Raw genomic sequence first — 15076 nt, 5'->3', positions numbered from 1 at the left:
CTGTGACACAGTCTCTTGGCTCTGCTTGTGATTCCCAAGATTGAGGAGGGTTCGGGTTTTTAGGGACTGGCTGTGTGAAAGGGGTGAGGCTGAGGAGCTGAGGAGAGGGCTGGAAGGATCCTGCAGAGCAGGCGTGATGGATGTGTGTCAGCCCTGAAGGGCTCTATGCTCCGATTCCTGGTGGCTGGGAAGTGGGGTGAGGATGGGTCCTGGCAAGTCACAGAGCTTGGGTCCAGCCTCTGCCGTGAAAACAAGGTCCTGCCAAACCAGATGCAGAGGGAAACCGTTGCTGGGGACTGGCCTTTGGCTCTGGTTTATCTCCCTGTCCAAAATCTGTCCCTCCCCTGCTGCTCCGTTGAGCTTTGTTGTTCTGCGTTAGTAGAAAACCTTCCTGCTTTTCTGCCTGGGCTTCCCTCCTGCTCTGACTCTTTTCCTTCCTGCACTAACCTTCCCTTCCTTCATTGCAGGGATTTATGCACTTTTCGTCTGTGGAGACCAGCAGCCCAGGGGATGAGAAGAGACTCCTGCGCAGCCATGGACAGGTTGCAGCTGCGGGTAAGACCATCCCTGTGCAAACCACAGCCCTCCACTTTTCCTCCGAGTCCCCAGCAGCTGAAAGGAAGGAGGATACCAGCCCTGTCTACATCTAGCGAGCCCGTTAGCTGGCAACCCCATCCCTCGCTGCAGGGGAACTCCGGGAGGCTGTTCAGGATTAAGCCTGGAGCATGTCCGAGCTCCTGCCATAAGCTCCTCCACCTCTCCTCCCCGCGAAGAGCCCAGCCTGCCCAGGGGCTGCCGGCTGGAGGCACCCGGGGACTGTCCATCCCACGAGTTAATCGCCTCCTGTTCAAATGTCAGGAGGAGATGAAGCTGCTATAAATAGATCACGAAGCCCTGATGGTCTCAGCTGTGATTCACACACATGGCAGGGAAGCATTAGAGAGAATTAACATTCAATCTCTCAGGCACTTTCCTGAGAGCAAATACCACTCTGTCCCTGTCACTTAATCTCCTCACCCAGAGGAGATCTGCAGCACTTTCTGAGGGCTCTGAATGGGTCCGGTGGACAGGGAAACCCCAGGCAGAACCAAGAGGCGGCTCGGGAGGAAAGGCCACTTCAGCCGGAGCAGCCCATGACGAGAAGCTGCGTTTGGGAGCATGGCAGGGTGCTTCGCTCCACCCTTACCAGGCTTGAAACCAGCCGGTGTGGACCTGGCACTGCACAGACCGCCCGATGACGGCCTCTGTGATTGAGACGGCTTCTGGCGACGGTATGCGCAGGGGGCTGGGAAAATGTCGTGCTCTGCTGGACCCGTTCTGAGATGTGCCACTGACGGAGCAGCTCGTAGCAGCTGTGGTAGTCCGCCTAGGTGATCGTGGGGAGGGTGGGAGGCCGTGCACGTGAGAGTGGTCCACGTGAAACCCCCGTTCCTTCTCCTCATCCTAAATTGCCAAAGATCAGGGAAAAACAGAGCATGTGGTTAACCCACCCTGGGATTGCTTCTGATGGGAGGCTGTGTGTGCTTGTTCCTGCATGTGTTTGCATTCGTTTGAATGTGTCTAAGTGCTTGGTACACCCTCCCCCTGCTATGTTGTTTATTAGCTGCTATTAGCAGTGACGGTCACCGAATAACGTACGTGAGATGGAGAAGCCGGCTGAAAGGAAGGTGAGATCAGACAAGTCCCGGAGCCGGAAATGTGAGGACTGTATTTGTAGATATCTATCTGCCTGTTTGTCTGCCTGTCTCACAGGGTGTTGAGTCAGTTCATCTCCTCAGGATAATGAATACTCCTTGCAGCCAGAGCTAGACTTCTGCCTATTCGGTGCCCAGTGGGTAGAACAGAGGTCCACGTCTCTAGTTTCATAGCATTGCCACAGTGGCACTGGATTATGGGCCAGAGAATGAACCAGATGTTCAGGGCACTCACCATCCACAGGAGGGGATGCGGAATTTGCACTAAAGGATGAGAAGAGTTTGGTGTCAGTATCTTTGGGTCATTGGTTAGCGCTCCGGGGAGTATGGAGTTCATGAAGTGAGGCACGTACCAGAAAATATCTTCCCTTCACCTTTCTCTCAGAGTCGCAGGAATCAGGGTTTCTCAGTGCAGCAAGGAAAGAGGCAGAAAAATGGCTGGGAAACTCTGGTGCTCTGAGGCATTGTGTAAGACAGTGTATACCTAAGTCAAGCTCTTTTTGGTGTCAAACAGGCATCCCCTGGTAAGCAACACAAGTCACTTGGTCTGATAGCTGGAGTACGGAGTGTGTGTCTGCTCTAGCAGGCTCAGGTGGTCAGCAGGCACCTGTGTGGTTTTAAGCCATCCTTGAAGGCCTAATGATGTTACGGAAGAGCCTAGAGTAAGGTGCACCTTCAGAAATTTTGTGGCAATGTTTCAACAGACTAAATGGCTTTGGAAATAATCGTGACATAATTCTGTTCGCATTCAGAAAGTAGCATTTCAGCTCAGTCTTTGCAGGGACTAGATTGCCCCACTGGGTCCTTCTTCACAGTCAGAAAGCCAGCTGCAAGTCTGAAAGGATCTGCAGGATTCCTTGTTATTAAGTGATAAGGCTCAGTTGCCTGCAGAAGCTCTTACATGAACCATCCTATATCTGAATTCAGAGAAAAGGCCCACGTGGAAATCTAAAGGGAGTATGTTAGTCTGTCTGTACTACAAACGAGTCCAGACAACCTGAAACAGCTTTGGAATGTGGACCATATTGGATGCAAATGGCAGGCCATATGTTTTATAACGTTAATTGCCAAACTTTCAAAAGCACCCTACTGGCCTCCTATAGTCAGTGAAAGAGCAGAGCTCGTGCTTAGGCACCTAATCATTTGTCATCTGTTCCTTGTTATTCTTTAACATTTAATATGGTGGTATCACCAACCTGGATGGTCTCCAGGGTGGAGAGCTGCACAAAACCAGAATATTAGCCAGTTTTCCAAAACATTACTTCTGTAAATGCCAAGCTTACAGATGGTACATGATATAATGGGAATTACAGGGACAAAATAGGAGGGTAAAGGCAGTACATGGTGAACAATTCTATCATTTTGTCTATAAAAGCTGGATCTGCTCAGACAATCTGGCTGGTGGCATCCATGAACAGATACTGGACTCTGGAAAAAGGGGTTGGAAAGGATATCCAGGAATAAGTCATGATAACTGAGATGGGAGGAAACGAGAGCTATAAAGAAGAATCCTGCCAGCCTGGGTTGACGAAGTTCAGCTGCAGGTTGTGGGCAAGTCAAGCTCTCGGCAGCTGGACAACCGGTGTTCTTCTATGACAACCAAAAAGGCAGGAAGAATAACATCTTGCAAACCTTGTTAAAAGACAAGAAGTCACCTCTGCTTCCAGGCATTGCAACTTGGTGTGATATGCCCAGCTCTTGTGCTGCAAGAGAACTGGAATTTGTCCCTATCCCTCCAGTAGCTGCATTCTCTGATGTAGTGTCTCTTTCACCCAGCTGCTAGGCATGAGAGGCAGTTTCTCACTCTGTTATTTCCTCTGAGATCGTATCTGTTCTGCTTACAGCAAGCCTCCAGCAGCCGAGGCCTCCTCAAGTTCTCTGTTATGGAAGTGAAGTGGATTCACGTCTTGGTCATCTTCCTCTTCCTGCTCTCTATTGCTATGACGGGCTGCTTCCTCTGGCAGTACAGCCTCCCCAAAGTGGAGCCCAGTAAGTAGGCAGCTTTAAACCTGCCCATGGCTTGGTAGAGAAGCTCGTGAGCCCAGTAAACACCTTTCTTTACCCATGTGACCATTTTTTCTTCAAAGAGTTTACAGCACAAATTTACCACTTGCTAGTTGATGCAAGGACACAGAGATGAATATAGAGTTGACAGGGTGCCACGAAATTATGCCAGTGTCCAGAGTGATCTCACACTCAGAAGAAAGTTGGGGGTGGGAAGAGGAAGGGGCTGGGAACATCTTCAGTCCCGCTAGCTCATGGATGGATTTGCCAACACACTTTAAGCTCAATTAATTCATTCATCAAGGGGTGGGCCATTTTATTTCATATTTTCTATCTTTTTCTTTGGCATCCAGGTATAAAAGTCACCCCAGCTTAGAACTGGTTCAGTTTTACAGCTTACCATGTTGTTTAGCTCATGGATTTGCTTCTTTCCCCTAATGTTAGATCTTTGAGCCAGCTCAAGTCCCCCAGACCCTGTGAGCAGGGTACTTCCACCAGGTCTGAACCCACTGGCAGATGCCCTCAACCATCTCCTGCCATCCCAGTCCCTCATTCTTCCAGGCTGCAGAGTCGGTGGAGCCTATTGTGGCTCCTGTCTAATCCACGTGCTAGATCAGGTTGGAAGGAACATAAGGAATTCTAGTGCTCTCTTCAAGTCCTGTATTTTGTCGGGTAGAAACAATCCAATATCCTCTATTTAACTACGCAGGGGTCTCCTTCAGCTTTGGACAACACAAGCAAAAATGTAGTGCTGACTGCCAGATGTGGTTAAAGCTAGTGAGTGTGTCTATTCAAGTAACCTGTGCCGTCTTTGAAATGTTTCCCAGGCCCATCTGTGATGGAAGTGAGATCAGAAGCTGTGCAGATGTGTCCTCGCTTTCCTGAACCAGTACCGCTGGACCACCCCATCCCCATTCTGAAGGATGCACTGGAGAAGGTCTGTGAGGAGACAGAAATGAAGGGAGATGTAGTTCATAATTTTGCTGTTCTGAAGGTGTAAAGGCAAGAATATATATTTTGCATCTGAGCATCTCTGGGGAAGGAGACGGGGTGTAGAAGAGGTGGAGAACCAGTGAGTCTAGAATTAGAGGTATAAAACTCCCTCACTGCACATACAGAACAGGTTAATAAGCAGTTATGGGGTTATTGCAGGGGAGTATTTTATTACTCAATTAGGATTAGTCACAGAGCTGGAGAAATGTGCAGAACGGTGTCTAACCTCCCTTCCTTACCTTCCTCAAAACTAAGGTATCCAAGCACTTCATAAACTTCTTTGAAGTAGGCTGGTAAAACTAGCCCAATTTTACAGATGGGAATAAGGCCCAGAGAACCTGAAGAGTAGTACATAGAGATGCATATCTGAAGGGAGCTTAAGCATCAGCACCTAAAAAGTGCATTTTCAGATCACCTCAGGTTCTGCCTAAGCCTATGGACACCTGAACCCACAGAAAAGTTTCTTGAAGTACCAGAAATCTGTGCTTAATGGAGCTTGAACCTCTCAGCCCTGTCTCTCAGCGGCTTAGCATCCATCTCCTGTCAGTACCAGCCAGCACACTGGAACTGCCTGTCGCTCCCAGGAGTCTTGGTCTTGTCAGCATGCTCAGCACAACACATCTGCCGGATTGCAGTCTGCAAAAATTGCAGTTCTTTCTGAAACCCTTTCAATTACAAATGAAGAAAGAGGGAGTGAAAGAGGGCTCCTTTCCTAGCACAGAACAGCCAGGGATTGGGTCACCCGTACAGACAGCAAGTGACCCACTGCAGCCCTTCCTCTGTCCTATAAGCATCAAAGCCCCATCACTCACCTAGCCAGGGTTATTCTGTTGCAGGGGCCGAGATTGAATTAGATGCGGCAGCCCTGGACCTTAGCATGCCAAAGGGCTTTGCTCGTTGCAAAAATGGGAAGCAGGGGCAGATAAACTGAGCCCGCTCCCCCTAATCTTCAGACCACAACACTGACTATGCATAATGATCGCACAGCCTTGAGAAAGTCACAAAAGAGAGAGACCAATGCATTCTGCTCTGGGGGAGAGCACAGTGGCTGTTTAGGTCTACACAACCCTGGCACAACAGGAAGCAAAGAGCAATCACAGCCCTGCGGTCTGGGTGCTGTTACTGATTGTGGTTTAAACAGGACTCCAAGTCTAGCATGTTTGGTGGCATAACAAATGTCATGGGATATTTAAAAAGCCTGAACCTTGTTCTCGTACATCTTTGAACCTAAAATATTAGTGCAAGGAACAGGTGTGTACAATATAATTTAAAATGGAAGAAATTACAATTATTAGAGTATTAGCATTTGTTTTTAATCATATAGGTATCATAGATACTACAAGGATGAGCACCAAATTCTACTACACAGTGGACATGTAGAACGATCCAAAGGAAAAAAAAAGGCTAATTCAGCAAAAGCAATTCAAATGAAACTGCAGAGTTAAAGTGCATTCTTTTTGCCAAGACATATTTGAAAAATCACCAACTCATGCAGACTCTCAAGTGCTTGGCAGTAAATAGAGCTGATTCTCTGGGTCTAGTACTACGTGTTAGAGATGAGATGCATTATAAGACTCTTCATTTGGAAATTCATCATTTCCTGTCCTTCTCCAGGTGGATATGATGCTGCGCCAAAGGATTCACAGCTCTGGTCTCCCTGCCGTGTCTGCCATTGTTATCTACAACGATACTGTGCTCTGGACAGGCAACTTTGGGAAGAAGAATGGTTCGGACCCCTTCTCAGTGGTGCCCAACGAGTACACTATTTACAGGTGAGACAGACATATTGCAGGCAGGAGAGCTGGAAACAACAGTTACATGTACTGGAGACCTGATCTCTAGGGACAGAGCTGCTGTCACAAGCCCTGCTTTCTCCTGCCCCAGGTGCAGCGTTTTGGTGCAGAAACCTCTTCTGGGTCACACTGAATATTTGTGAGACAATGCTACAGCTAGTCCCTAAGTTATCATTCACCCATGGCTTAATGAGTTGCTTATTTTGTTTTTTTTTTTAATTTGATCTGACTTTATTTTAAATTTGAATACCAGTGCAAATCCGGGAGGAGTGGTCCTATTGCTCTTCACATAGGGAAATCACCAGGTTTTGAAGAAGCTAGGGCACAAATCGAAAGACTGAAACTTTGTGAGCAGTGAGGACACAGTCTTTTGGTACCAGAGGATAAAAATATGCAGTTTAGCAGAACAACAGCAATTTGGAGCAGTATATTCTGAGAATGCAAACTAGACCTGTAGGCTTATTCATTCTCCCAGTGAAGTCAAGGACATCTCAGCCGTTATTTTTTATATGAAGACAGCGTCAAGCCCTGAATGTGTATTGCAAACAAACAAACCCCTGATCTGTGTAAATATAAAGCAAGCTGAATGTTTGCTTTGTATTCACTTTCTTTAAAGACATGTTTTCAGTGATTTATAGGTTTGATAAAATTGCAACATATGGGCTTCAATATGACTATCAAGTGTTATCCCAAGAATAAACAATTTTGAAAAGTTTCAGCAGCTGTGATGGGCTGGTTTTTTCCTCTGTATCATGGTACAATCCCTGCATACAGAAATAGATGCATTTTCTTCTCTAAATTTTAATGTGTTCTCAAGCAACCCAATATCCAGTCTGAATGTGAAATGCAAAACTTTAATAGTGTTTTAATCTTAAAATTCCAATAATTCCCTTTTCATCTTTTTATGGTATTTACGAAGCAACAATTTACAAAAATCATAAGCTTATAAGTATTAAGTGGATTGAAAAAGTTTGGTAGTCCACTGCACGAGAGAGGAGATACTACTGAAGGTTGTGGCTGTGTTTCAGTCCATGAAGACCAGAGTTAAGGGTATTAATTCAAACTGCTTTCCTGCTGAATTAGCAGAGGTGTAGCACTTCACGTTTCAGATAGTGGGCTACTTGGGTGATTTGATCCGTTGAGCATCTGTCATCTTGGTTCATGGGTTGCTTAATGCTGAATTTTTGTAAATGTTTGTTCCGTAACAGAATTGCCAGTGTCTCCAAGATCTTTCCCACCATTATGTTGTACAAGATGTGGGAGGAAGGGAAAGTCACATCACTGGATGACCCTTTGGAACGTTATGCCCAGAGCTTTGTTATTAAAAACCCTCTGGGAAAGCTCAAGGAATCAGAACAGAGATACACAGCAGATGGGCTGATTTTTTTGGAAAAAGGCTCGATGCCACTTAAGCCATCGCCTGTTACCTTGCGCAGAATGGCCAGCCAGCTCTCAGGTGAGATGACACTGCTACCTGCCTGCTCTCTCCACATCACTGTGCCTTTTGAAAATTGCCACAGAGAGAACAGACCATTTACCAGGGATAAAAAAGGCCTTTGCAGAGGCCAGTTCCCAACACGGACTCTGCACTTCTGCACTTTCACGATTTCAGGCAGGATCCTTGGGGGCAAGCTGTCAGCAGCTTCATCGGGTGCTAAAAGGAAGCCCAGGAAAGGGGCTGGAAAGGTGCACTGTGGGCTGGGGAACTGCTTTCCCCAGGGGGGGTGAATATATATTTCTTTCAGCACCATAGCATGACCTGACAGCAAGCTCAGATTGCACAACAGCTTTTGCACTGCAGTCCAGAGTGCTCTTATTTTTCCGAGATGCAGGACTGAGGGTCAAAGTGGCACCAAACCGTCTTTGCTTTGAACAGATAGACCTCAATTTCTGAGCTAAATTTAACTGTCAGTGTGGTCCCTGATCTGGGATTCCTGAGCTATAAATAGCTTTGTGCTTGCTGACAGAGGACTCTTAATCTGCTGCTACTATTATAAGTGGGTAACTCTGATGTTACTGTAGAAGGAGATCACAGGACTGTGGAGCTCCGTAAGCTCTTTCAGAAATACAGCTGTTAATACACGACTTGGAGATCCCAGAATTCATTGGCCAAAGATGCAGTGTGCTGAGATCTGGTGCAGCATTTTGACTAGATCCTGCAGCACCCACTATTTAGCCCCCCCAAAACTGCAATAAATACCACAAATTAGGACCTCAGTTCAAAGCAGAATGTAAAGTCCAGTACCTCAGGAGGGAGCAGAGCCTCACCTGAAGCTAGCCAAGATACTGAGAGCCAGCTTTGGCTCCTAGCAGTGAAAGGGTTGCTTTTTCATCTAAACTCTTCCAGTAGAAACTGGTCTATTATATATCCACACTATCTGGGCTTTTTTACATTGCACATTGCGAAAAAACAGTCCAAACAGTTTTCTCCGCAACGCTTGATGTGTGCATTGCTAGAGTGAAGTTCCAGCTTGTTAAGTCTGTGATTTTCAAATGTGTATGAATGACAGTATGAGAGTCTACTGTAAATTATTAACAGCATGCTTGTCACATTAATTAGCAGCCCATGAAGCACAAATCAATGACTTGGATTTTCTGTTAGGCTCACATTTCTCTGGTTTACCATTTCTGGAGCCTTTCAGTGAACCTGAAGAGAGACACCGCACTGGTGGCATGGAGCTAGGTGACCTTTCAGGTGTTGTGGCATTTTCTTTGCTGCCACTGAGGCAAGTGGGAAATGAAGAAGCCCAGTGTCTACTGGAAGATGCCCAGTGTGTCTCTTACCTGGTCATTAAGCTGCACAAATAATCACAGACCAGAAGTAGAAAACTGCTCTGGTTCCAGTTCAAATCCCAGGGTCAGACCAGTTGGGAAAAACATGTGCTGCTGCTACAACAAAATAGGGCTTAATTCAGCTTTGCCAAGATTTAGCACATGCTCACTGAGCAGATGATGGAAAGTCATTTTTCTGTCATGTATCTTTCCTGATTTTCTCCTAACCTGCAAATCAGTCAGCTGTCAACTGCAGAGAGGATTTAATTCCTGATATAATCAAGTTCTGCACTTGGTGAGCCACAAATCCAGTGCATTCTTGTAACTCAGTAAAAGCCAAAGGAGCTGTGGCATTTTAAAAAGTCCTGGCCCAAAGTTTGTAGTGAATTCCAGGGTAGTGGAATTAAAAGTCAAAAGAACTCCTTTCAGTGTTTCCACATTCAAACATTGAAGAAATTTTGATAATGCTGAAAAAAATAAGCTAAAAATACTTTGGACCAAGCCTGGAACAGGTCAGAGAAGCTGAAGTCTTATGGGGAGAGGGGTAAAGAACAGACAACTGTGTACAGGGGCTGTTTCATACCTTTGAAGGCAAGGGAATACAGTCATGTGGGAATAAGGACAGGAATTTCCCAAGCACCTACTGTGCTATTCCCTTCCAAAATGTGCTTGGGGATGGTCATGGTTTTGTTGTTCATCAAGACATTTTTACCAAAATGCATCAATCCACAGTTGGTGCTGGGGTAGGAGTTACATTACCCAGATTCAGTGGCCTGTGACTCACAGTTTGGCCTGCAGTCTGCTATGAACTGGTCCCTGTGGCACATTTGCCATGTGTATAAGTATATGTGTTCATCGTGGTTGTTTCCATCTTGCCATTGAATCTTGCTTTTTGCTCGCTGTTCACCAGACTCGACACTTCCTGGGCCAGGTTTGTCTCAAGTTGTTTGAACTTTTCTTCTCCATGGCACAGGTCTGCCCAGGAGGCTGCGATCTACCAGCCTGCTGTGGAAAGGCAACACGCAAGATGCCCTAGCTCTCCTGAAAGATGATGTATTGGTTGCTGACCCAGGAACCAGGTTAGATGTATTAATTTGTGGGCTTTTGGTCTGGGATCATTTTCTTCTCCCTGGACATGAGCCACACTTGGAGTCTCCATGGCCAATGGTCATTCCTAAGGGGAGCTTCAGCTCATCTGTCTACATATTCTCCGGTCTTAGGTTGGGAACAGTGGCCTTTGGGGGTGCCACATTTTTTCGACTGAGCACAGAGCCCGAATGAGGAGCCTAGATGAGGCAAATTAAATTGCTATAGTTAAGTTCAATAAACTTTAAATGTTAAAGATGCAGATTTTTAAAAATGTCCAGGTGGATTAACCGAACTGATTTAAACTGTCATATATTTCACCAAGAATTTTCCAATGTCTGTAGGCATTTCCACATCTCTAAATTATCAATAAGTTATATTAATATTTATTCCAATTTATGTACCCTGTTAAAAACCTGAGTAGCAATCAAACACTGAAAAATATGAACAAGATCCAGTGGATAGAAGCTGAAGGACAGGGTTCAGACCAAGTGGGAAAAACTTCCAACTTATGCGAAGTTTTGGGTGAATATAATTAAATTCTGAACAAATTTGCCTCAGGCTGTTGAGAATTTGCCATGAATTGAAGTCAATAAGGTTAGAAAGCTCCTTCTGAAAAGAAATTAATGGCTTGATTATGGAAACATTCTATAAATTTCTCTCCAATATCATGTAGAAGGTTGGAATAGATGCTCCTTATAAGATTTAACAGGACTTTGATACCAGACAGAAGCACTGTCTACCTGAGTATTTACATCATGTTCATCAGTAAGATGCATGAAGACATCCACTCACAGTTTTTGAACCCCTTATAACTCGAGGTGTTGATTAGCTCTGAGGTGAGAGTGTTAGCTCTGCCTCCCTGCTCCTGGATGCACTTTACATGCCAGCAGCTCATTCTTCCTAAAGGAAATTTCCATTCATTGCTATGGAAATTTTAAAATATTTTTCTTGGAATGTTGAATTTCAGCCTCATTTCAAATAATAATTTTTAGATCCAATATGTATTCATTCCTGGGGTAAAAAAATATATATTCAGCATGCTTTTATTCAGCCAGATGGGTTGGAAACAGTTGAGCTAGTACCAAATTTATGATCTAAATAGTTGGTGCCTTCACACAAGTCAAAAGATGAAACAAGATTGAAAACATGAATTTTGAAAATATCTTTGAAAAGAAAATGTGCCCATTCTCATCTTTATGTCATTAAACCTCAGTCAAGTGTAGAGATTTAAAGCACTTTACGGATATTAAAGATTCAAGCACTTTGGTGTCTTTAGCAACTTAACATTGCTGGATGCTGCCTTGCAGGCTTTTAAGTGCTTTTTAAGTGCTTTTACCATCTTACGGTAGCTTAGGTGCTTAAGAGTTTGTACCATGTTAAATCTCCAAAGAGGCTTACCTGGGATTTTGAGACCTTTAAGGTAAGCATCTGTACCTCTCAACTCTGCTCTTGAAAAGAATGAACACACTCTTTGTTGAACAATTATAAGCAATAAGTAGGGATATGCAAATAAATAGGTTTTGCCTTTTTTTTTTTTTTTTTTTTTTTTTTTTTTGAGTTTTATTATCTCTGGTCCTCTTTCTATAAGTAGAGGTTAAATAGCTCTGCCAATATTCCCATAAGAAATTTTTCATTCTTTCTCAATTTAACAACAAATCAGGGTAACAACACTGTGACTTTTTCTCCACCTCTCCTTCATTCCTTCTTTCTATTTAGCATGTGATCTGATAAATGACAATCTTTCCCCAGAGGAGAGAGACCTAGCCATTGTTTTCACATAGTTGTACCCGCACCACATAAGGCTGATGCAGATATATTCCTCTTTCAGGTGCCATTACAGCAATTTAGCCTTCTCACTAATGGCGCACGTGCTGGCCGACCATGCGGCGGAGGGGCAATACCAGCGCTGGATCTCGGAGAACATCCTGGACCGCTTGGGCATGGAGGACACCGGCTTTGACATCACACCTCCGATTCGCTCACAGATGGCCGTGGGCTTCTATGGCAGCCAGCAGCCAGCCCCTCTCTACGACCTCGGCTGGTACAGGCCTTCTGGCCAGATGTACTCCACAGCTGCCGACCTTGCCAAGCTGGCAATGGTCTTTTTAGGCACCTATCACCGTCGTCTCCTAGAGCCTGACACTGTGAAGACGATGCTGACCCCTCTGTTTAAGTGCTCCACTGAATATTTTGCTAACAAGACCGGCACACCCTGGGAGATTAACGAGCAACTGGGCTACGATGTCATTAGGAAGGATGGAGACCTCGATGGTTATTCAGCTACTTTCTCCCTTATCCCCAAACTCCGTCTGAGCTTCATTGTGCTGATGGCAGGGCCTCGGCCTCAAGGGAGAGACATGGTGACTCAGACGTATGAGTATCTCATTCCTGCCATGGAGACGGCGTTCAGGGAGGCAGAGAAAAGCTTGACTCCTCCTCCAAGCTCAGTCCCTTATGTTGGCTACTACACCTATTCCAACCTGACTTTCTATGAGATCAAAGTTGGACCTGGTGGGGTACTGGTCATGCAGCAGTTTGGGCCTCATGTTGAAGAGCTGATCCCTGAAAAGTACCGGACAATCAAGCTCCACCACTTGGAAGATCGAGTCTTCCAGGTTGTTTTCGACAAGGAGTTCCCTTGTGTTCTGCACCTGGGCTCTGCCTCTATCTCACTGGAGACTCAAGATGGGCAGCTTTTTAATTTTTATCCATTCGATCGCAAGGGCTTGTCTCCTGGTTTTGATGCACCAGGGCTGAACACATACAATGTGGTGCGCGTGCTTCGTAAACCTGTATTCTATAGCTAACTGTCCCCTCTCCTTTTCTAACCATTTCTGGGAGGTGGCTCCAAATCTGTGTCTTCCCAGACTCTCCTGTCTGTGTGGTTCTATCGATGCCACTAAAAAGGGAAAGATGCCATCCAGTGACTCTTTCCTCCAACAAATACATCGTGTTTCACTTCCAAAAAGGCTGCAATGGCTTGCCTTCTCTGGCACTGCATGGCAGGCTGGCTAACAAACGGTAATGCTTGCAGAAACAAGTGGGAATATGCTGGAGGTAACGCCATTCGGATGCCACAAAAAATCCCAGCACTTAAGTCTTCACACACTGATACTGTCTGTTTGATGACAATTGTGGTGATTGGCTGGCATCATCAAAAGGCTGAGAATTTCCTATGTCTCAGAAAACATATCATCTTCAGCCCAAGGGTTCTTCCATGGCTCTTCAGGGGCCTAGCTGCCATGAACAAGATTTCTTACTGGATTTGCCAAAAGCATTGTGTGCTAGAAAATGGCACCAGCCCAATACCAGGCCTAATTTGTGATACCTAGGAAGTGAGAGGTCCGTTTTTTTTCCTGGGTCATGACTGTGAGAGGTGCAGACAGCAATGTAGTTTTATCTTGGCTCCATGAATTTCTGCAGAAGTTGTGGTCACGTAAAGGAATTTATAGCACTTAAGCACAGATGATGAAGTCTACTACAGTGAGCAGGACCACATAAATATGTACTGGTATATTCCAGCTGGATCAGGTTTGCGACTATCTCAGTGCATAGGTAGATATGTGTCTGTGTGCGTGTGTGTGTGTGTGTGTGTGTGTGTGTGTGTGTGTGTGTGTGTGTGTATGGCATCGGAGGGCAGGAATCTGTACGTATGTTTTGGGTATGGTGTCTGTATGGATACCTACCTGTTCTATTTATGCATGTTCTGTGAAGTGTGTACTTTGACTGCGTATCGTGACTCAGGTACAGATCACTATGCAGACAGCGGAGGTGAAGCTGTTTATTTGGGAGAAATAGGTAAGTAAACCTCTAGAAGAAGGATGAGGTAGGATGCCAACTGAAAGTGCATTAGCCTGGGGAATGCTACATTTAGGCTAGGTGTAGCTGAAAGCATTCTGCAAAGCCACAGGTGCATTTTCTTCTCCTTTCACTGCCCACTCAATGTGAAGGTAGGCAGGGCAGATGACATGTCCAACATCATATAACTGTGATGGGAACAGAGCCAGGCACAATGACTGCAAGACAGGGAAAGTAGCACCAGTCTTGGCTCCTTCAATACCCTTTCATGTTTAGGACAGTATTGTGATTGCAGTCTTAACTGGAGCCTGAAATAAAAGCAAGCAGAGGGATTACCTTCATATAAAAAGCTTATCTACAGAGCATGGGTACAGCTGCATGGCATGAGAATCCTGGAGGTAGTGCAGAGGGTGGGCATACTAGCACAACCTTCTTTCATCAAAGGCTTTTTGAAGTGCATATTCTCCAATATTGTCACTGGTATGAGGCCGGATCCTCTTGTAGTTTGACCTCCTGCTGCTGCTTGTTCACCAAGGGTCTTGCAAGTCGACATGTCTCAGAGGATGAGGAAATAAATCTCCCTGTCTCCCTTCTCTTTTGCTCTCTCTGTCTGTTTCTATTCTGTTTGCAGGTCCTCCAACTTTACCACCGAGTAGGGTGACCATCAGTGAAGGCCTAGAAATCTGAGATTCACAAACTCTATTCCCTGCTTTTGTTCAGACTATTTCAATTCCCTGTTAAACACATGAAATAGTGTAAGCCTTGCCTTACAGGCAGTCATGGTTGCTGCTGTATCGGTTTCCTCCGGTCTTTGTAGGGAAACACATTCACATTTCACACCTTGTACATGTTCAGCATCACTCTTGGCCTATTCTTCTTGCCTTTAAACAAAAGAAAAGATTGTTTATCCATCAGCTACCCTGTATAAAGTTT

General features: G+C 45.3%; 1 protein-coding gene across 1 annotated transcript; it reads left to right on the top strand.

Annotated features, from left to right (window-relative positions):
• The first annotated feature begins 3559 nt into the window (after nucleotides 1–3559).
• Nucleotides 3560–14736, top strand: LACTBL1 (lactamase beta like 1). Its single transcript, XM_026109038.2, has 6 exons — nucleotides 3560–3683; nucleotides 4526–4635; nucleotides 6306–6463; nucleotides 7693–7940; nucleotides 10230–10335; nucleotides 12174–14736. The coding sequence occupies exons 1-6, from the start codon at nucleotides 3578–3580 to the stop codon at nucleotides 13150–13152; spliced, it is 1707 nt and encodes a 568-aa protein (XP_025964823.2). The 5' UTR covers nucleotides 3560–3577; the 3' UTR covers nucleotides 13153–14736.
• Nucleotides 14737–15076: the final 340 nt, after the last annotated feature.

The sequence above is a fragment of the Dromaius novaehollandiae genome, chromosome 24, assembly GCF_036370855.1.
Source record: "Dromaius novaehollandiae isolate bDroNov1 chromosome 24, bDroNov1.hap1, whole genome shotgun sequence".
Lineage (NCBI taxonomy): Eukaryota > Metazoa > Chordata > Aves > Casuariiformes > Dromaiidae > Dromaius > Dromaius novaehollandiae.
The sequence above is the reverse complement of the archived record's forward strand: the minus strand, read 5'-3'. Positions and strand labels throughout refer to the sequence as shown.